The sequence below is a fragment of the Pristiophorus japonicus genome, chromosome 1 (genome assembly GCF_044704955.1).
Source record: "Pristiophorus japonicus isolate sPriJap1 chromosome 1, sPriJap1.hap1, whole genome shotgun sequence".
NCBI lineage: Eukaryota > Metazoa > Chordata > Chondrichthyes > Pristiophoridae > Pristiophorus > Pristiophorus japonicus.
Window position 1 is genome coordinate 55,480,096 of NC_091977.1, and position 23,537 is coordinate 55,503,632.

Below are 23,537 nucleotides of genomic sequence, written 5' to 3' on the forward strand. Positions count from 1 at the left end.
TGGTGCGCCTGTCCTCCCAGGGGATTTGCAGGAGACATCGTTGGTGGTATTTCTCCAGCGACTTGAGGTGTCTACTGTACATGGTCCATGTCTCTGAGCCATACAGGAGGGCGGGTATTACTGCAACCCTGTAGACCATGAGCTTGGTGGCACTCTAATGGTGGAGGCTTTCTTCTACTATCACATGAAAATCATCCACTACTAATTATTTCCGAATCATTGTCTTGAACATTTGAAGCCGATAAAAATGAATTGGGAGCAAAAGTTATTGAGTTACAGTTTGTTTCAAAAGAAGTTTCTTTATCACTGTTTAGATTTGAACAGCAACATTTGGAAAGCTGTGACAGGATCGGACCAAGTCAGCATGGATTTATGAAAGGAAAATCGTGCTTGATGAATCTTCTGGAATTTTTTGAGGATGTAACTAGCAGAGTGGACAAGGGAGAACCAGTGGATGTGGTGTATTTGGACTATCAAAAGGCTTTTGACAAGGTCCCGCACAAGAGATTGGTGTGCAAAATCAAAGCGCATGGTATTGGGGGTAATGTACTGACGTGGATAGAGAACTGGTTGGCAGACAGGAAGCAGAGAGTCGGGATAAACGGGTCCTTTTCAGAATGGCAGGCAGTTACTAGTGGAGTGCCGCAGGGCTCAGTGCTGGGACCCCAATATACATCAATGATTTAGATGAAGGAATTGAGTGTAATATCTCCAAGTTTGCGGATGACACTAAACTGTGTGGCGGTGTGAGCTATGAGGAGGATGCTAAGAGGCTGCAGGGTGACTTGGACAGGTTAGGTGAGTGGGCAAATCTATGGCAGATGCAGTATAATGTGGATAAATGTGAGGTTATCCATTTTGGGGCAAAAACACGAAGGCAGAATATTATCTGGATGGCGGAAGATTAGGAAAAGGGGAGGTGCAACGAGACCTGGATGTCATGGTTCATCAGTCACTGAAAGTGGGCATGCAGGTACAGCAGGCGGTGAAGAAGGCAAATGGTATATTGGCCTTCATAGCTAGGGGATTTGAGTATAGTAGCAGGGAGGTTTTACTGCAGTTATACAGGGCCTTAGTGAGGCCTCACCTGGAATATTGTGTACAGTTTTAGTCTCCTAATCTGAGGAAGGACGTTCTTGGTATTGAGGGAGTGCAGCGAAGGTTCACCAGACTGATTCCAGGGATGGCTGGACTGTCATATGAGGAGAGACTGGATCAACTGGGCCTTTATTCATTGGAGTTTAGAAGGATGAGAGGGGATCTCATAGAAACGTATAAGATTCTGATGGGACTGGACAGGTTAGATACGGGAAGAATGTTCCCAATGTTGGGGAAGTCCAGATCCAGGGGACATTTAGGACTGAGATGAGGAGAAACTTCTTCACTCAGAGAGTTGTTAACCTGTGGAATTTCTTGCCGCGGAGAGTTGTTGATGCCAGTTCATTGGATATATTCAAGAGGGAGTTAGATATGGCCCTTACGGCTAAGGGGATCAAGGGGTATGGAGAGAAAGCAGGAAAGGGGTACTGAGGGAATGATCAGCCATGATCTTATTGAATGCGGTGCAGGCTCGAAGGGCCGAATGGCCTACTCCTGCACCTATTTTCTATGTTTCTATGTTCACCCAGTCACCTCAATGTAGGGAGTGCTACACTGTCGGAGGCACCGTCTTTCGGATGAGACATTAAAGCAATGCCCCGTCTGCCCCCTCAGTTGGATTTAAAAGAGCCCGTAGCATAATAGTAGAGTAGGGCAATTCTTCCCGGTGTCCTGGCCAATATTTAACCAATATCGCTAAAACATTATCTGATCGTTATCTCATTGCTGATTGTGGGAGCTTGCTGTGTGCAATTTGGCTGCCGCGTTTCCCACTTAAAAAAAAAAAATGTATTCGTTCATGGGATGTGGGTGTCGCTAGCAAGGCCTGCATTTAATGCTGATCATAATTGCCCTTGAGAAGGTGGTGGCGAGCCGCCGCCTTGAACTGCTGCAGTCCCACAGTCGTAGCGGTTTGGCATAGCTGAGTGGCTTGGCCAGTTCAGAGGGCAATTAAGAGTCAGCCACATTGCTGTGGGTCTGGAGTCACATATAGACCAGACCAGAATAGGACAGCAGATTTCCTTCCCTAAAGGGTATTAAAGAACCAGATGGGTTTTTCTGACAATCCAGTAGTTTCATGGGTCACCATTACTGATATTAGCTTTTTAAATCCAAATTTGTTTAATTAACTGAATTTAAATACTTCGCCTGCCGTGGCGATCTGAACGTGCGTCTCTGGATTATTAGTCCAGTAACATAACCACTATGCTACTGTAACCCCTTTAAAATGGTGACTACATTTCAAAAAGTACTAATTTAGCTATTAAGCACTTTGGGACGTGCTGAGGTCGCGAAAGTCGCTTTATCAATGCAAGTTCTTTCTTTTCTTTAATCCAATACACTGTAATGAGAAGCTGAGGGATATGTTAAAAGTGCCTGCTTTTGTGAAATATCAGCCCAAGGAACATGGTAAAAAGTGATTACGAACATCATAACATAAGAATTAGGAGCAGGAGTAGGCCATACGGCCCTTCATACCTGCTCCACCATTCAATAAGATCACGGCTAAACTTCTACATCAACTCTACTTTCCTGCCGGATCCCCATATCCCTTGATTCCACTAGAGTCCAAAAATCTATCAATCTCCGCCTTGAATTTACTCAATGACTGAGCATCCACAGCCCTTTAGGATCGTGAAGAAATTCCACATCTCAGTCTTAAATGGCCGTCCTCTTATCCTGAGACTATGCCCCCATTTCTAAACTCTCCAGGCAGGGGAAACCACCTCTCACCATCTACCTAGTCAATCCCCCTCAGCAACTTGTATGTTTCAATGAGATCACTTCTCATTTCTCTAAACTAAAGAAAGTATAAGCCCAATCTACTCAATTTCTCCTCGTAGGACAACCCTCTCATCCCAGGGATCAATCTAGTAAACCTTCGTTGTGCAGCCTCTAAGGCAAGTATATCCTTCCTCAGATAAGGAGACCAAAACTGTGCGCAGTGCTCCAGGTGTGAACTCACCAAAGCCCTGTACAATTGTCGCAAGACTTCCTTATTCTTGTACAGCAATGCCCTTGCACTACAGTCCCTTTTGCCTTCCCAATTGCTTGCTGTAACTGAACACCAATATTTAATAGTGTCTCACCATTTATAAACAATCTGTTTTTCTATGCTTCCTATCAAAGTGAATAACCTCACACTTCCGCATATTTTACTCCATCTGCTAACTTACTGTGCACTCATTTAACCTGTCTATATATCTTTGCAGGCTTTTTGTGTTCCCCTCACAGCTTACTTTCCCATCTAGCTTTGTGTCGTCAACAAACTTGGATACATTACACTCGGTCCCTTCATCTAAATCATTAATATAGACTGTAACTAGCTGAGGCCCCAGCACTAATCCTTGCGGACCCCACTAGTTACGTTCTGTCAATCGGAAAATGACCCGTTTATTTCTACTCTTTGTTTTCTGTCCGTTAACCAATCCTCTATCTATGCTAATATATTACCCCCAACCCATGAACCTTTACCTTGCATTACAATCTTTTATGTAGCACCTTATCGAATGCCTTTTGGAAATCCAAATATACTACATCCACTGATGGTAGGAAAAGCAAGCCAGGTGCATGTTAATATGAACACTATCCATGTTGTCCGGTAAAGTTGGAAGACTTCTGACATGAGATTACTACTGTTGCTGCAGGCAATCTACATGTTCCAGAAAGCTGCAATTCTCAGCATGCTCCCTCAGCAAGATGTTCAAAAAACTGAAGAGAATGTGGAAGCACTGTTCAGGTCAGTGACGCTTTGAACGTTGTTACTGTCAGAATTTTATCTCGAGGTGATTAATGCTTAAGGGCCTTTTCAGTGCTCCCGAGTAAATAGGGCCACTTTTTTCCAAACTCAACATAAGTTTGTATCTAAAAGCGCCTTCAATACAATCCATGGTCTTATCCTGTTCAGTCCTGCAGATACTATAGACAGCATTGAACTTGGGCTCCATTCTCTTGCATATACTGTACACAGCACTGAACCTAGCCACCATCTTTTTGCATAGAATCTTACAGCACAGGAGACCATTCAGCCCAACGAGCTTGTGCCAGCTCTTTGAAGGAACTATTCAATTAATTCCACTCCCTGATCTTGCCCCATAGCCCTGAAAATAGCATTGAACCTAGGCTCCATTCTCTTCGATCTCCTCCCATGTCCTGAGGATACTGTAAAAAGCACTGTGGCGCATTTTGGGAGGTTTTACTATATTAAAGGCGCTATATAGATGCAAGTTGTTGGTTTTGTTCTCTTTCTATAACTAAAACAAAACTTGACCAAATGTAGTTCTCATAAAGACATGCAAGATTTCTTTTATTATTGATTCTGGTGGTGTCTGACTCTTATTTGGCTTGCAGACAAGTTGAAGGTCTGAAGCAACGAATTGCTGGAAAATCTATACCCACAGAGAAGTTTGCAGTGAGAAAGGCCAGACGTTACATGTCTCCAAACCCTGTCAAACTAGTCCTGCCTGCGCTGGTGAGGATTCTTCATTTTGACACTTTGATTATATAATTATTGAAATAAGTGGGATGGTGGAGGTAGTGCCTCAGTAGTGATGACTCAGCAGCTGAAGTATTGAGGTAAATACTGTCCGGCAACACAGCACCTCACTGCACAGGAGTGCAGACACTGATAGGTCCCTTAATGGGGCCAATTCTGAATCTCTCCAGTCCTGTCCAACAAGCTCCCATATTGGAAGAGGAGCTTCACAATATTCACCCTATAGTCATTTGTCTTTGAGCCTGGAGTTAACTAATTTGCAATGTAATTAGGGTTACTATATTCCTCGGGGGGAAGAAAAGCATATTGATATGCAGTGGAATTTGATTATGTGCAAAGGATAAACAGCCAAATAATCAAACTTGGGAAGAAGATATATGTTGTAATGATTGTTGTATTAGGGGAGGGGCGGGGGGGCGGGGGGGGAGGAGGAGAAGAAGAAGAAGAAGAAGAAGAGGAGGATACTGGGCTTTAGCAAACGCTGTTCGTATTAGAATTGATATGTTTGGATTTACCCAATGATTCAAAATGTTTTGTTTAGCAACTCAATAACTATTTTGTAAATGCTGGTTTATATCCAATGTCATGGAAATGGAATGCAACTCCTTTTACAATGCTGGATATATAATTTTGAATTCTGTTCCAGCCCAGCTAAAAAAATGATGCTCTTAACCTGGCCATTTGTCTCATTCTTCAGTCTGGCCATGTATGTCACCCTCTTCATTTACCTATTACAACCCACTGATGGATTTAATGGAGCAAGCACGGGAGTCTAAAAGTAGGAGAAAATGAAGGAAAAGACTTCCTCCCAGCCACAATGACCGTGGACCCTCAGCAGAGCAGGCCAGCAGCCTGCTTGTTAGTCACCTGACCGCAACACACTTTCTGGAGCCGGTTGCAGTTGCATGTTTTGGTTTACAGTGCAACCGAGGGTGGGCACCTTGGGTGGGTTTGAGCGAACGATTGTGGCTCTATGATTGATTGCAGGAGGAAAATTAGACTTTTAAAGTTTAGATGCCCCCCCCCCTCCCAATGTCCCTACCAACATTGAATGCCAGGGTGTCCTTTGGGCCAAGTGTTGCTAGGATGCCGAATGGTGGAAAACGCATCATACAATGTATTTCCCACCCATTTGCATGGCGTCATTGTACGCCTATCCAAGTGTGTGAGCAGGTGTATTATGCACTCACTGCAAAAAGATAGAGATCCCAGCAGAGGAGAGACCCGGGACCAGGACCTGCTGTAATTTCCACCCAGGCTACACCATTTTAACTCCGGTACCAGCATGGAGATTTGAGCTGTTCAATCCTGTCATGTAAATAAGTGGATTGAGAGACGAGGGAATTTGTGATGCGGAGCCATACAAATTACTCCAGTCACATTTTTAAGTGTTGCCATCGTTCTCTTTCAAATGCTATGTACAAAAAGGTGGAAAATAAGAACTTACCTGGGATACACAAAATATGTCAATAGATACAATTTATTTTATGTACTTGCCTATTTAATGACAATCAATGAATTAATGACATTCCAGAAAGAGCATAGCAAGACAAGTGTAGTTTGAGTTAACCATTGTTTTTTTTCTTCTTTTTAAAAAAAGTTAAAGTAACCTTCGAGCACTGCTGTCAGTTTTTTTTTCTTCATTCTTGGGATGTGAGCATTGCTGGCAAGGCCAGAATTTATTAGCCATCCCTCGCTGTCCTAGAGAAGGTGGTAGTGAGACGACTTCTTGAACTGCTGCGGTCTGTGAAGTGAAGGTACTCCCACAGTGCTGTTAGAGTTCTAGGATTTTGACCCAACGACGATGAAGGAACGGTGATATATTTCCAAGTCAGGATGGTGTGTAACTTAGAGGTGATGCTGTTCCCATGCACCTGCTGCCCTTGTCCTTCTAGATGGTGGGTTTGGGTGGTTCTAGAAGAAGCCTTGGCAAGTTGTTGAAGATCCAAGAGTCAGATTAGGGTTATATAACTTCATTCCACTATTTAGTTGGGATTGATTATTATTAATTTTATAAATACATACATTTATTCCTCCTGACAGGAAATGATGTACGTGTGGAATGGATTTGCAATACTGGGTAAACGAGCAGACCTGACTGAGAACATGCTGGTTACAATAGAAAAGGCAGAAATAGAGTTACAAAAACACCCCAGTGAGTACATTGTAATGTCGCACTAAAATCACCTGTGTAGGGCGTAACAAAAATAGCACTAGGACCGCAAGTCTGCCTCAAAACATTTGCCTTCTTGCTATTGAGGGAGTGCAGTGAAGGTTCACCAGACTGATTCCCAGGATGGCCAGACTGACATATGAGAAGAGACTGGATCAACTGGGCCCTTTATACATTGGAGTTTAAAAGGATGAGAGGGGATCTCATAGAAACATACAAGATTCTGACGGGACGAGACAGGTTGGATGCGGGTAGATTGTTCCCAATGTTGGGGAAGTCCAGAACCAGGGGACACAGTCTTAGGATAAGGGGTAGGCCATTTAGGACTGAGATGAGGAGAAACTTCTTCACTCAGAGAGTTGTTAACCTGTGGAATTCCCTGCCGCAGAGAGTTGTTGATGCCAGTTCATTGGATATATTCAAGAGGGAGTTAGATATGGCCCTTGTGGCTAAAGGGATCAAGGGGTATGGAGAGAAAGCAGGAAAGGAGTCCTGAGGGAATGATCAGCCATGATCTTAGCGAATGGTGATGCAGGCTCGAAGGGCTGAATGGCCTACTCCTGCACCTATTTTCTATGTTTCTTTGTTTCTCTGCCTGGCCTTCAGTGACCTGTGAGAAATGCCATAACACATCTGCTCGTATTTATGTTTGACAAATTCCCTGTGTCAAAATTAAAGGGGTTAGGGGGGATAATTAAGAATATGAGATGGAAAATAATCCTATTCAATAAATAAATTTAAAAGGAAATTCTGTAAGGTTCTGCATTGGATGTCTGCCCCTGTTGTTAGATGTTCTCAGGTAGGATAGCTGTAGAAATTGTCTTTTCGTCTGAGTTAGGAAAAGGAAAAATCAGCTAATATGTTCAAGCCTGATTATTTTGACCCTATGCTGGGGAGTGCACATGTTAAGATTGTGTGATATTATTGAGCTCGCCTGTAATCTCTTGTCCCGCACCTCCCACAGTTGAATTGCCTGATGATGTCCACTGTCTAGGCTCACAACTGAAGAAAGGCCAGCTGGCTGAGGTACTGATGCTGCCCATCACTGTGGAACCTCACCCCAATAAGGGAAGAAAATAAATATAGGAGATGCAAAGAATAAGTAGGATATTAAAGAAACAAACAATTAGGGATTAAATAGAATAAAGAACAGTATAACAAAATACACTGACATTACAGCAGATATTTTTACTGAAAGTATTGGTACTTTGGATTACCAAAGTTGATGAACTTCCTGTAATATTTCACTTGCTGTTTCTTGTCTCTAAAGAGCCAGTTGAATACCAAGCAGATGATGAGTGTCTTGTACAGCTTCTAAAAGGGCTATGTCTGAAGTATTTAGGCCGTCCTTTGCAAGCTGAACTCTGCTTCAATCAGGTGATACAAAGGTAAGGTAGCTTGCTAACACTTTCTGGTTTAAATTTCATTTATCAAATGAGCATTACATCATGCAAGATGGAGATATGTCAATGGACAATGAATGCTTGGAGATTTAGTTGATTTAATGAGCAGCAAGCAAATGCCGTAATAGCCAAATAGACTTAAATAAGCAAGTGCAGGGTATATGAATTAAGTGAACAATAGGGGCTGGATTTTTGTTACTGTCCATTTTGCTGCATTATTCAAGGTGGGGCGGTAATTATAGCGCCCCGAGAAAAGTTTGCGACTTAGTCAGCAAAATTCAGCAGCTGGGCCCCGAGTGTGGGGTGGAACGCTAAGGGAGGTGTTACACACATCTTGAAGTGCGCAAAACCGGCTGAGCAACTGAAAAAGCGCTGTTAAAGAACCGACCTTGGAATGCCCTAAGAGGGGCTTCCGTGACAAAAGAAAACCATGCCTAAAAACACAACAAACATTCCTAATATCTTAAACACCCCACAATAAGCTACAAAACAATCAAACTTACCTCATTCACCAATTTCATCATTCACTGCTGTCGGGACAGCTCTGGCCGCCTGGTTTTCCAGGCAGTGCCACCATGGCGCACTATGCCCACAACAAATTTCACTGCACAGTCGAAACCGGTGGCATTGCACGCTGGCTCGACGCTCCCAGGCGGTGCTGCTCTGCGCCCCCACAAAACCGGCAACAAATTTTCCAGCGGGGCGCTGGATGTTGACCGCCCGCTTGGAAAGCTTTTCCTCCGCCATTACTGCCCCTCTGGGACGTGAACAGAGGCGTCAATATAATCCAGCCCTAGGTGCTGCTGAGTCCCAGCTGGTTTTGCCCTTGTCACATAACCCTGTTTATATTGTAGAACTACTTTGTCCAAGGAATTTCCATAGTATAAAGGATAGAACAGAGCACTTTCTAAATGGTGAAAAGCTACAAATAGTGGAGGTCCAAAGAGACTTTGAGGTCCAGGTACATAGATCATTAAAATGTTCTGGACATGTACAGAAAATAATCAAAAAGACTAATGAAATGTTGGCCTTTATATCTAGAGGACTAGAATATAATGGGGTTGAAGTTATGCTACAGCTATACATCGGGACCACATCGGGAGTACTGTGAGCAGTTCTGGGCACCACACTTTAGAAAATATATATTGTCCTTGGAGGGAGTACAGCGTAAGTTTACCAGAATGATTAGGGTTGTATTTCCTAGAATTTAGAAGTTAAGGGGTGATCTGATTGAATTTTTCAATATATTAAGGGGAACCTGATGGGGTAGATAGAGAGAAACTATTTCTGCTGATGGGGGATTCTGGGACTAGTCTAAGGTTAGAGCCAGACCTTTCAGGAGTGAAATTAGGAAACACATCTACACACAAAGGGTGGTATAAGTTTGGAATTCTCTTCTGCAAATGGAAATTGATGCTAGGTCAATTGTTAATTTTAAATTTGAGATATTGAGGGATATGGAGTTGAGCCACAGATCAGCCATAAGAACATAAGAACATAAGAAATAGGAGCAGGAGTAGGCCATACGGCCCCTCGAGCCTGCTCCGCCATTCAATAAGATCATGGCTGATCTGATCATGGACTCAGCTCCACTTCCCCGCCCGCACCCCATAACCCCTTATCCCCTTATCGTTTAAGAAACTGTCTATTTCTATCTTAAATTTATTCAATGTCCCAGCATCCACAGCTCCCTGAGACAGCGAATTCCACAGATTTACAACCCTGAGAGAAGAAATTTCTCCTCATCCTTGTTTTAAATGGGCAGCCCCTTATTCTAAGATCATGCCCTCTAGTTCTAGTCTCCCCCATCAGTGGAAACATCCTCTCTGCATCCACCTTGTCAAGCCCCCTCATAATCTTATACGTTTCGATAAGATCATCTCTCATTCTTTTGAATTCCAATGAGCAGAGGCCCAACCTACTCAACCTTTCCTCATAAGTCAACCCCCTCATCCCTAAAATCAACCTAGTGAACCTTTTCTGAACTGCCTCCAAAGCAAGTATATCCTTTCGTAAATATGGAAACCAAAACTGCACGCAGTATTCCAGGTGTGGCCTCACCAGTACCTTATATAGCTGTAGCAAGACTTCCCTGCTTTTATACTCCATCCCCTTTGCAATAAAGGCCAAGATACCATTGGCCTTCCTGATCACTTGCTGTACCTGCATACTATCCTTTTGTATTTCATGTACAAGTGCCCCCTGGTCCCGCTGTACTGCAGCACTTTGCATGGCAGAACAGGTTCGAGGGGCTCAATGTTCCTAAATTGTGTATGAAGAAGTGCAAGAATTTATTCAGTATCAAAGTGAGTGACCTCACTAAACAGTATTGATACACTTGATGACACCTAACTGTACTAATTCTCCACGATTTATATTAACCAGTGAATATCCTACATCAACAAATTGTATTATGTAGTGCATTTAACATAGGAAAACATGCCAAGGCACTTCAAAGGAGCGTAATCAGACAAAATTTGGCACTGATTTCAAGATGGCTCTGGGCTGGCAGCTCCTTACTGAACTCCTCTCCAACTCTATCCCCTGTATTGCCAAAGCCAATTCCAAGGACTATTTTGTTGTTCCCCAGCACAATCTTGGCAAATATTTGCAAATGAAGCAGGTAGACCCCGAAGTGGAAGCTTTATTAATGTTGTCCATGCTGATGTTTCATAGCTATCCAGCATTAGAGGAGCTGCTGCTCTAGACTGAGAGCAGCTGAGGAAGAGGGTACAGTAAAGGAGACAAAGGTAAACAAGCGAGCATGAGTACAACTCTCCAAATTTACATATAATTCCTATCGATGGCAAGTTTTTGACCTTGGGTTGTCTGGCAGATGCACTTTTCACAATTACTTTTCAGACATGCTGGATGTGCCTTTGTTCATGGTAACGTTTGAGACTACGATAACCTGCACAAGGTTTTGTGTGGACAGGAACAGAGCATTGAACACTGGATGTTAAAATACAGTCAGGAGAAAGTTGACATCCTAGATCGTCATGTGCTTCGGGCTGCGAGTATTTGTAGGTATTTGAGCTTTCTGTGTTTTTTTTTATATAGTGAGAAGAGGATAAGATATGACCATTATTTGGTGCCATTTACCCTTTATGAAATGGGATTGTTATACAAACAGCAAGGACACTGGGATAAAGCCAGAAAGTCCATTGAAACAGCAAAGTAAGTACCACAGTAACATTTTAAATTTACAGCCGTATTGGAAATAAATAATAATTCTTCATCTTGGCATCCTTTATCTACCTCCAGGTTAACCAAAATCAGACTAAGCGTTCAGTGTGACATTAGAACATTACCTGTTCTTTTTCACATCCCTAGGCTGCAGTACCAGTCCTTTTCTCTGTTATCTGATTTGGCCATTAACTCTGCTCTCCCTTCGAGAGAAAAAGAAGACTTGCATTTACATGGCGCCTTTCACGACCTTCGGACGTCCCAAAGCGCTTTATAGCCAGTGAAGCATTTTTGAAATGTTGTTACTGTTGTAATTTACGGAAAAGTGGCAGCCAATTTTCGCACTAACAGCAATGAGATATTGACTAGATCATCTGATTTAGTGATGTTGGTTGCGGAATAAATATTGGCCAGGATATTGCCGAGAACTCCCCTGTTCTTCGAATAGTGCCACGGGATCTTTTACGGCCATTTGAGACGGCAGACGGGACCTTGGTTTAATGTCTCATCCAAAAGACAGCATCTCCGACAGTGCAACGTTAGTACATCTCACCATATTTGAATTATTTGCCTTTTTCCTCACAAAACTAAATATTTTAGTTTTTGCTATTCTACTCTTCAAAAAAAAATCTATCTTCACACCATTATAGATGGTGCCCAGTCAATTTGGTTTACTCCATGTGATGTGAAAAATGAGGTGCCAACCTGGTGAAGCTGCAACATAGGTCTACATGCATGCTAAACAGCGGAAGCAACATGCTATAGACAGCTAAGCGATCCCACACCCGACGGATCAGAGAGAAGCTCTGCAGTCCTGCCGCATCTAGTCGTGAATGGTGGTAGACAATAGATGGGAGGAGGCGGCTCAATGATCATCGCCATCCTCAATGATGGCGGCGCCCAGCACGTGAGTGCAAAAAAACAAGGCTGAAGTGTTTGCAACTAAATTCAGCCAAAAGTGCCGAGTAGATGATCCATCTCGGCCTTATCCTGTGGTCCCCACCTTCACAGAAGCCAGTCTTCAGCCAATACGATTCACTCCACGTGATATCAAGAAACAGCTGTGGGCGCTGGATACAGCAAAGGCTCTGGGCCCCGACATCATCCCGGCTGTTATGCTGAAGACTTGTTGCAGCAGAACTAACCGTGCCTCTAGCCAAGCTGTTTCAGTATAGCTACATCACTGGCATTGACCCAACAAAGTGGAAAATTGCCCACAAAAAGCAGGATAAATACAATCCGTCCTATTAACGCCCCATCAGTCTACTCTCAATCATCAGCAAAGTGATGGAAGGTGTTGTCGACAGTGCTACCAAGCAGCATTTACTCACCAATAACCTGTTCACCAATGCTCAGTTTGGGTTCTGCCAGGACCACCCGGCTCCTGACCTCATTACAGCCTTGGTCAAAACATGGACAAAAGAGATGAATTCCAGAGATGAGGTGAGAGTGACTGCCCTTGACATCAAGGCAGCACTTGACCAAGTGTGGCATCAAGGAGCCCGAGTAAAATTACGGTCAATGGGAATCACGGGGAAACTCTCCACTGGCTGGAATCATACCTAGCACAAAGATTGTTGAGGCCAATCATCTCCACCTCAAGGAGTTCCTCGGGGCAGTGTCCTAGGCCCAACCATCTTCAGCATCTTTCGTCAATGACCTTCCTTTAATCATGAGGTCAGAAATGGGGACGTTCACTGATGATTGCGCAGTGTTCATTTCAATTCGCGACTTCTCAGATAATGAAGCAGTCTGTGCCTACTTGCAGCAAGACCTGGACAATATTCAGGCTTAGGCTGATCAGTGGCAAGTAATATTTGTGCTGCAGGCAATGACCATCTCTAACAAGCAAGAGTCGTACTGCCACTCCCTGACATTCAACGGCATTACATCATTGAATCCATCACCATCAACATCTTGGGCGGGCGGTGGGTTGGGGGTGGGGGGTGGGGGGTGTCACCATTGATCAGAAACTTAACTGGACCAGCCACATAAATATAAGAGCAGATCAGAGGCTGGGTATTCTGCGGTGAGTGACGTGCCTCCTGACTGCCGGCAGCCTTTCCATCATCTACAAGGCACAAGTCAGGAGTGTGATGAAATAGTCTCCAGTGCAGCTTCAACAATACTCAAGAGGTTCAACACCATCCAGGACAAAGCAGCCTGCTTGATTGGCACTCCATCCACCACCTTAAATATTCACTCCCTCCGTCACCGGCATACTGTGGCTGCAGTGTGTACCATCTACAAGATGCACTGTAGCAACTCACCAAGGCTTCTTTGACAGCATCTCCTATACCCACGATCTCTACCACCTAAAAGGTAAATGGTAGGCAGGCATGGGAACACCATCACCTCCAAGATCCCTTCTAAGTCACACACCATCCTGACTTGGAAATATACCACCGTTCCTTTGTTGTAACTGGGTCAAAATCCTGGAACTCCCTCCTTAACAGCACTGTGTGGGAGTATCTTCACCACATGGACTGCAGCGGTTTAAGAAGGTAGCTCACTACCACCTTCTCCAGGGCAATTAGGGATGGGTAATACATGTTGGCCTTGCCAGCGACACCCACATCCCATGAATGAATTACAAAAAGGATATTAAGAAGTGACTAAGTACACAGCGAAGGCTGACAACATCCCGGTTGTAGTGCTGCAGACCTGTGCATCTGAATCTACCTGCACATGTGGAAAATTGCCCAGGCGTGTTGCATCTTCAAGAGTTGGGGTGATTGGCCAGATTAGAATTAAGGGTAGCTGCCCTGGATATCCGGGTGGTGTTTGACTGACTACAGCACCAAAGAGCCCTGGTAAAGTTAAGGTAATTAGGGAGCAAATCCTCCCGTGGTTGCAGTCAAATCTGATGGACAAGATGGCATGTTTGTCAAAGGCCAATCATTGCAGCCCTAGGACATCCAGATCAGGAGTGGAGTTGTTTGCTGCTGATTACACAACGTTCAGTACCATCCACAACTCCTCAACTGAACAAGCCATGATGGCCATACCGGACATGGACAATATCCAGGCTTGGGCTGACAAGTGGCAGGTAAATCTGTACCACACGTGTACAAGGCAGTACCCGTCGTCAACAAACAAAATCCAAATGGGCTTCCAATGGCACCACCTTAGAGTCTCACGTCTTCAATGTCCTGGGGGATCCCTATTGACTTTGAGCTTAACTGGACCAACGATTTCAACATACGGTTACAAGATCTGGAAAGAGGAAGGGTACTCTGTGACAAATGGATCATTTCCTGTCGCTTCAAAGCCTCTTCACTATCTACAAGGCTCAAATCAGGGGTGTGATGGAATACATTACTACTCACTTGAATGCATACACCTTTAACAAAACTCGAAGCTCAACACCATCCAGGAGAAAGCAATCTGCTTGATAGATGCCTCTTCCACCAAATTCAATATCCACCCCCTCTACCACTGGTGCACTGTGACTGCAGTGTGTACGCCTTTCTGTACAATAGTGACTACATTTCAAAAGTACTTTATTGGATGTAAAGCGCTTTGGAAAGGCACTATATAAAATGCAAGTCTTTCTTCTTCTACAGGATGCACTGCAGCAATGCACCAAACTTACTTTGACAGAACCTCCCAGCGTTGTGACCTCCGATTATCTAGAAAGATAAGAGCAGCAAGATAATGGGAACACCATTATTGCCAAGTTCCCCTACAAATCTCACAGCATTAAAACTTGGGATATATATCGCCTTTTCTTTATTGTTGCTGCGATAATGGTAAACTGTCCTCATCCTTGACCTGTCTACAGCCTTTGACACTGTTGACCACACCAGCCTCCTCCAACGCCTCTCCACCATTGTCCAGCAGGGTGGGACTGCACTCGACTGGTTCCATTCTTATCTATCCAATCATAGCCAGAGAATCATCTGCAATGGCTTCTCTTCCCACTCCCGCACCCTTACCTCTTATGTCTCCCAAGGATCTATCCTTGGCCCCCTCCTATTTCTCATCCACATTAGTCGCATGAGAACTCATTTTTAGTGTGGAAGCAAGTCACCCTCGATTCCGAGGGACTGCCTAAGAGAGACATGCTGCCAAATACACAGCACCAATTTCCACATGTGTGCTGATGACATCCAGCTCTACCTCACCATCACCTCTCTCGACCCTCCACTGTCTCTAAATTTCCTCCCAACTAAATATTGGGAAGACTGAAGCCATTGTGTTTGGTCTCTGCCACATACTTCATTCCCTAACCACCGACTCCATCCCTCTTCCGAGCAACTGTATGAGACTGAACCAATCTGCTAGCAACCTTGGTGTTAAATTTGACCACGAGATGAGCTTCCGACCACATATCTGTGCCATTACAAAGACCGCCTATTTCCACCTCCGTAACTCCGCCCCTGCTTCAGCTCATATGCTGCTGCAATCTCCATCCATCCCTCTGTTACTTCGAGCCTTGACTATTCCAACGGACTCTTGGCTGGCTTCCCATTTGCTACCCTCCGTTTATTTGAGGTTATCCAAAACTCTGCTGCCCATGTCCTAAATCGCACCAAGTCCCGCTCACCCATCACCCCTGTGCTTGCTGAACTACATTGGCTCTCGGCTAAGCAACACCTCTAATATGTCCTTACTATACAGTACAAATGCACATGAGGCCCATACTTGAGAGAAGGTCACTCTGTGACCAGTAACCTTTATTAGCCAGCACTGAAGTGAAGAAGGTAGGTGGAGTTTCCCCTTTTATACCTGAAAGTCCAGGTTAGGAGCGTCTCCCACAAGTTCACCACCTAGTGGTCAGTGTTCTCACGGTGTACAACTTAGGTCAGTCTATACATGGGTTACAATGACAGTTGAATACATGACATCACCTCCCCCCCCCCCCCAAAGTCTTATTGGGATCACAGGTTAAGTCTCTCTGGTGGTTTACGCTCCCTTGTAGAGCGCCTGAGTTGGGGCTCCGGTTGTTGGGCACTGGCCTGAGTGTCTGCTGTTTGCGGTGCCTCAGACCACAGTGCCCACAGTGATTGGGCTCTCCTCCCTTTGGTTCCTGTGTTCGGTCCCCTTTGGTGGAGTGAACTCGACGTCATGTTCTTCCTCTGCTGCTTCTATGGGGTTGCTGAACCTCCTTTTTGTTTGATCCACATGTTTGCGGCAATTTTGTCCATTGGTAAGTTTAACTACCAGAATCCTATTCCCCTCTTTGGCAACCACAGTGCCTGCGAGCCATTTGCACCCTGCAGCGTAGTTGAGGACAAAGACAGGGTCATTGACATCAATACATCGTGCCCTCGCATTCCCGTCATGGTAGTCACATTGTGACCGGCGCCTGCTTGCAACAATTTCTTTCATGGTGGGGTGTATAAGGGATAACCTGGTTTTGAGCGTCCTTTTCATTAGCAGCCCTGCGGGTGGAACCCCTGTGAGTGAGTGTGGTTGGGATCTATTGGCCAACAGGAGGCGTGATAAGCAGCTTTGTAGGGAACCCCCTTGGATTCTGAGCATCCCCTCTGATTATCTGCACTGTTCGTTCCGCCTGGACGTTTGAGGCTGGCTTGAACGGTGCCATTCTGACATGGTTAATACCATTGCCTGCCATGAAGTCCTGGAATTCAATGCTTGTAAAGCACGGGCCATTGTCGCTGACCAAAACGTCCGGGAGACCATGGGCGACGAACATTGCCCGTAGACTTTCTACCGTGGCAGAGGATGTGCTTGAATTGAGAATGTCACACTCGATCCATTTGTGACCTGACAATTGCCTTCATCATGACAATGCCCGGGTGCTCATTGTGGAGTTCTCTGATGAACACCTCTCTGCCCATCTGTGGCATGACTACTCGGTTTCCCCATAGTAGGCAATCGGCCTGAATCGAGAGTTCATCGTTGCGCCTGTGATATGGTTTAAATTCCTCAGGGCATGCCCCGTACTTGGCTGCCCAGTCCCCATTCAGGACACATTTCTTGACTAAAGACAGTAGCGGGTCTCTATTTGTCCAGACTTTGATCTGACGGGCTGTCACGGGTGAGCCTTCGTTTTCGAAAGCTTCAACAGCCATGACCATCTCAGCAGCATGCTCGGTTGCCCCCTCAGTGGTGGCTAGTGGGAGCCTGCTGAGTGTATCGGCACAGTTTTCAGTGCCCGGTCTGTGCCGACTTGTATAGTCATAGGTGGCTAACGTGAGTGCCCACCTCTGTATGCGGGCCACGCATTTGCATTTATGGCCTTGTTGTCAGTCAAAAGGGACGTTAGGGGTTTGTGATCTGTCTCCAGCTCAAATTTCCTGCCAAACAGGTACTGGTGCATTTTTTTTACTGCATATACACATGCAAGTGTTTCCTTTTCTACCATCCCGTAGTCCCTTTCTGCCTGGGACAGACTTCTGGAGGCATAAGCTCCCGGCTGTAACTGACCCTTGGCATTAACATGCTGCAACACACACCCGACCCCATAGGACGACGCATCGCACATTAAAACAAGTTTCTTACATGGGTCATATAGCGTTAACAGATTGTTGGAGCATAACAAATTGGGTGCTGTATCAAAAGCCCTTTCCTGGCTGTCCCCCCAGACCCATTCGCGACCTTTGCGTAGGAGCACGTGTAGTGGCTCTAGCAGCGTGCTCAATTTGGGAAGAAAGTTACCAAAATAGTTCAGGAGCCCCAGGAACGAACGCAACTCCGTCGTGTTACGGGGTCTGGGTGCTCTCTGGATCGCTTCCGTTTTGGATGCAGTAGGTCTGATCCCGTCTGCTGCTACCCTCATCCCCAGGAATTCTACCTTTGGAGCTAGAAAGATGCACTTCACCTTTTTCAGTCGCAGACCTACCCAGTCCAGTCTGCGTAGCACCTCCTCCAGGTTGTGGAGGTGTTCTTCAGTATCACAGCCCGTGATGAGGATGTCGTCCTGAAAAACCACCGTCCTTGGAATTGACGAGCAGGCTTTCCATATTTCGTTGAAAGATCGCGGCGGCCGAGCGAATCTCGAACGGACATCTGTTGTACTCAAACAACCCCTTGTGTGTCGTGATGGTGGTCAGCTTCTTCGACTCACTCGCCAGCTCCTGGGTCATGCAAGCTGAGGTCAGGTCCAATTTTGAAAACAATTTGCCACTGGATAGCGTCGCAAAGATGTCCTCCGCTCTCGGTAGTGGGTACTGGTCTTGGAGTGACACCCGATTGATGATGGCCTTGTAATCACCACATATCCTGACCGACCCATCCGCCTTGAGCACCGGCACGATCGGGCTCGCCCAGTCACTGAATTTGACTGGTGAGATGATGCCTTCCCTCAGCAGGTGGTCCAATTCGCCTTCTATCTTTTCCCGCATCATGTACCGCTCTGGCCTTGTGGTGTACTGGCCTGGCGTCCGGGTTTATGTGAATCACTACCTTGGTCCCCATGAAAGTGCCAATGCCGGGTTGAAATAGTGAGTCAAATTTGTCCAGGACCTGTGAGCATGATATTTGCTCCACAGAAGAAATTGCATTGACATCGCCCCATTTCCAGTTCATGACAGCAAGCCAACTCCTCCCCAGCAGTGCAGGACCGTCCCCCGGGATAATCCAGAGTGGCAACCATGTTCTCCGAATCTTTGTGGGTCACAACTACAGTGGCGCTGCCTAGCACCGGAATGATCTCCTTTGTATATGTCCGTAGCTGTGCGTCAATCGGCAATAATTTTGGCCTCCTGGCCTTGGATGCCCACAACTTGTCAAACTGTTTGATACTCATCAGGGACTGGCTGTCCCCTGTGTCTAGCTCCGTTGATATTGGGATGCCATTGAGGAGCACTTTCATCATTATCAGTGGCGTCCTGGTGTATGAACTGTATATGTGCTCCACATGAACATGGTGAACTTCAGCTTCCAGTGATTTCCCCCAGTGTTCATTTGGCCTCAGTAGGGCTTACATCGGGCCCGTCCTCCTCGTACATCAACCTGGCTGCAGGCTTCCTGCACATACGCGCCAAGTGACCGCTGACGTTGCAGTTTCTGCAGGTATATTGCTGATACCTGCAAGCTCTGGCTGTGTGTTTGCCTCCACACCTCCAACATGAGCCGTTGTTGGAAACAACAGGTCCCATTACCAGTCGATCGTCTCTGACTGTCTCTGTAACTGTCCTTAAGCGCACCATTGACAGGTGTTGATGGCCCCATTATTGGCCGCATTGTCCCTTGCAATTGCATGAATCGCCTTTCAGCTAGCCATTGTCTCTGTTGAATTTCCCCTTTGGGTTCGACTACATGCTCGGGCATGTCCGATTGCCCCTGTCTGCCTAGAGAACTGTGTGCCGCGTTAACAATGTTGACTGCCTGTCCATTTGCTGCATTTAAAGCAAGAATATTGTCAAACATTATTCTGCTCTCTTCCTCCCCTGAGATAATTGTCTGGACCATCAAAGCCGCCATTTCCAGGGTCAAGACTTTGGTCTCGATCAGTTTCCTGAAAACACCAGCGTGCCTGATGCCCTCAATAAAAAAAGTCTTGCAGCATCTCCGCTCTGCATGCATCTGGGAACTTACATCGGCTCGCCAGTCGCCGGAGGTCTGCCACGAAGTCTGGAACGCTTTGCCCTTCTCGCCGCCGGTGCGTATAAAACCGGTGTCTCGCCATGTGCATGCTGCTCACTGGTTTAAAGTGTTCCCCGATCAACTTACTGAGCTCTTCAAAAGCCTTTTCCGCTGGCTTCTCTGGCGCTAGAAGGTCCTTCATCAGGGAGTACATCCTGGATCCACAAACTATCAGGAGATGAGCCCTGCGTTTGTTGGCCAAATCCTTTCCCAGCCATTCCTTAGTGACGAAACTTGGCTGTAGTCTCTCAATAAAATCGTCCCAATCATCACCAACACACTAGCTCTCATCTGTGCTGCTAGTGGCCATGCTCACGTGGTTTAAATCCCAGTTTCTCGTCGCCAATAATATGTCCTTACTATACAGTACAAATGCACACGAGGCCCATACTTGAGAGAAGGTCACTCTGTGACCAGTAACCTTTATTAGCCAGCACTGAAGTGATGAAGGTGGGTGGAGCTTCCCCTTTTATACCTGAAAGTCCAGGTTAGGAGTGTCTCCCACAAGTTCACCACCTAGTGGTCACTGTTCTCACGGTGTACAACTTGGGTCAGTTTATACATGGGTTACAATGACAGTTGAATACGTGACAACCTCGATTTTAAAATTAAAATGATCTCTGTAATCTGTATTTTTGTGGGGCCAGGAGGAGCTTATACAGGAATACTATGAGCTGCTGCCCCCTTGGGTTTCTCGACTCCATGACTGATCTCGCCTCCTCACCCCCGGTTCTACCAGCCTGCCGACCGGCTCAGCCACCAGGCAGCCGGCATTGCACAACAGCGGGTGCCTGTTCGGTGTGTGCAGCTTGACCAGTGCACGGTTAATTGGGCCCATGTCTTGAAAAGGACCAGGCCTCCCACTGGCATGAATGGGTGGGATTCTGCACACTTCCTGCTCATTCCATGGCTGGACTTAAAATCAACCCCATTTTCTCCCTCTTCCCCTCCCCCGCCCCCTCCCCTCATCCCCAATGATTGGATGATATTTGACTTTGGAGGTTTAACTGTTCAAAAAATGAGGGAAGACTAAATTGGTCCAACATTCCTCATTTTTTATCTTCATAAATGAGTTGGAACTTTGAACTTAAGTTTGCATGGTGCGAATGCCAGGAAGGCTGTATTTTCGGCTAATTTGCACCCTGTTTAGCGCCTGGGCAGGGTGCCAAAACAATTTTTTTTGGTGTGAACCGAGGCACACAAAATGTTGCGTCCGGGTGGAACTTTCGGCAATAGTTTCGCGGCGGCACTAACACTTAGCACCCCACCGCTGTTTTCACTGTTTGGCTGACGTAAATCGTCGTGCATCGCTGCGCTAGCGCCCCGGGCGGAACTTTCGAGCATATCGCCCGATTTAGCGTCCACCCCGGGAACCCGCCAGAAAAACCAGTCAGACCCAGGGAGCACCAGGTGCTAACGGCGCCATCTTGGAAACGGAGGAGAAAGTCGCATTTCTGAGTGATTAAAAACAGTGGAAGAAGAACACTGCGTTACTGCATACTTTCCATTGTGAAGTTTATGTGAGTTTATACTTTGTTTTAAAGGACATTTAAAGACATTTTAAAAGCTGGGGGCTATACTATGTCAGCCATTATTCCTGGCTGCTGCATTTATACAGCGTTGAGCTGCAAGAAGGCTTGTTGATGATCATTTTCAAGTAATCGTAAGAGGTCGCAGACGTATGGGGAGGAGGCCTTAACTCCAACGACTTTACAGGGAACATCGCTCATACCTGCAGCTCTCTGAGGCACAGTGTGTTGGAAGACTGCGCTTCTGACAGAAATATGCTAGCTTCTAAAGGTAGACTTGCAGCCTACCAGCAGCAACAGGACTGCATTGCCCGTCGAGGTGAAGGTGACTGCGGCACTTGCGTTCTATGCCTCCGGCTCCTTTCAGGCATCAGTGGGAGACATATGCGCCATCTCACAGTACACTACACATTGCTGCATTCACCAGGTGACTACTGCACTGTACGCACACAGGATGGACTTCATAAACTTCCCAATGACCAAGGAAGCCCAAAATGAGAGGGCTGTAGGTTTTGGATGACTTGCTGGCTTCCCCAAGGTTCAGGGTGCCCTTAACTGTACGCACACCGCCCTGCAAGCACCTTTACATAATGCAGAGGTTTACCAAAACCGAAAGGGATTCCACTCCATGAACGTACACATTGCGACCATACTCAGCGCATCATGGCCGTCAATGCCCAATATCCAGGGAGCATCCATGATGCTTTCATCTTGCGTGAGAGCAGTGTCTCACGCATGTTCCAGCATCACCCACAAGGCCAGAGCTGGATGCTTGGGGACAAAGGTTACGGCCTCGCCACCTGGCTCATGACCCCCCCCCCCCCTCCGGAATCCTCAGATAGAAGCCGAGCATCGCCATAATGAGAGCCATGCAGCCACACGCAACATCGTCGAACAGACAATTGGAGTGCTCAAGCAGTGCTTCCGATGCCTGGACCACTCTGGAGGCTGCCTGCAATACTCCCCTCAGCAGGTCTCTGAGTTCATTGTGGTGTGCTGCATGCTACACAACTTAGCCATCTTGAGGGGACAGAATTTGCCACTGGGGATTGCAGAATCATGAGAGAGGGGGATGGAGGAAGAGGAGCTTGGCAAGGAACCCATGGCATCACCACCCCCAACACAACCACAGCGGAGGCATTGTGGAAATTTCGCTGCTGCGAAAAGCCTTGTGTCAGCAGCTCATAATTGAATGTTTTGCCTGAAGAGTGAACGGCAGGTTTGACCATTGCCTGACCACTCTCTCCCACCATGTTGACTATTCCCCCTCTTATTCTGCAAATGAATGGTTAAGGTGACTAAAAGAATTTATGAAACATTGTAAACTTTTATAACTTTGTTAACATAATTTGCAAACGTTGAAACTTTAATAAAATAACACAAATTATCTGCATCCAGCAATGTGATTAAACAACAAGAACATTATATCCAAGAGCCCTGACCCACTGTCTTTTATCACCGGCTTTCTCCCCTCCCCCCTTACCCTTAGCCTCCTCGTACCCAAATTGGCGTGCAGCAACGGTGTGAGGGTGCTGCTGTGTTGGGGGAGAGACAATGGAGACACCTCCTAGGGAGACACTGGACAAGCTCATGACGTGTAATGACTGGCGAGCCTCTTCATCGGAGTCGCCAGTCACAGTTGGTCTGGGGGTCACACTGGGAAACTCTGAAAGGCTGCTTGCCACACTCTCCGGGACTCCGTGTCACTGGTGGAGGCCACCAGCCTCGTGTGGGCAGTGATGGCCTCGCAGGTTTCGTGGCTCGCACCGACAATCTGCGACCCTACCTTGTTATGGTCGCAGTGAGATTCTCTGGGTGAGAATCCTTCCCGGGACATCAAGGAGCTGACGGGTGAGCTGGATGCTCTCCCTGGACAGTCCCACCATGTCCAGTTCCACACTTGCCTGTCTGTCAGCAGACCGACTTTGCCGACTCACCCTCCAGAGAGGTCTCATATGGGATTCGACCCCAAAACTGCGTAGCTGCACGTCACTAGTCCCAGGAGCCTCAGAGATCTCAAAGCCCAGGAATGTTGCATCATCCTCGGACGAGGTGAATGCCAGTGGAAAAATGAGGTGTAGAGTGCATCTGCTCCT

At 46.3% G+C, this 23,537-nt stretch overlaps 1 protein-coding gene across 4 annotated transcripts in view; it reads left to right on the top strand.

The window, feature by feature from the left end:
- LOC139263942 (tetratricopeptide repeat protein 39B) overlaps positions 1–23,537 on the top strand; it is a 182,258-nt gene that overhangs the window by 149,442 nt on the left and 9,279 nt on the right. For all 4 annotated transcript variants that reach the window (XM_070880031.1, XM_070880049.1, XM_070880040.1 and 1 more), the window contains 5 exons: positions 3,747–3,838; positions 4,450–4,570; positions 6,638–6,749; positions 8,038–8,155; positions 11,231–11,347. In XM_070880031.1, coding sequence (XP_070736132.1) covers positions 3,747–3,838; positions 4,450–4,570; positions 6,638–6,749; positions 8,038–8,155; positions 11,231–11,347 — 560 coding nt within the window. The remainder of the gene's footprint in view (positions 1–3,746; positions 3,839–4,449; positions 4,571–6,637; positions 6,750–8,037; positions 8,156–11,230; positions 11,348–23,537) is intronic.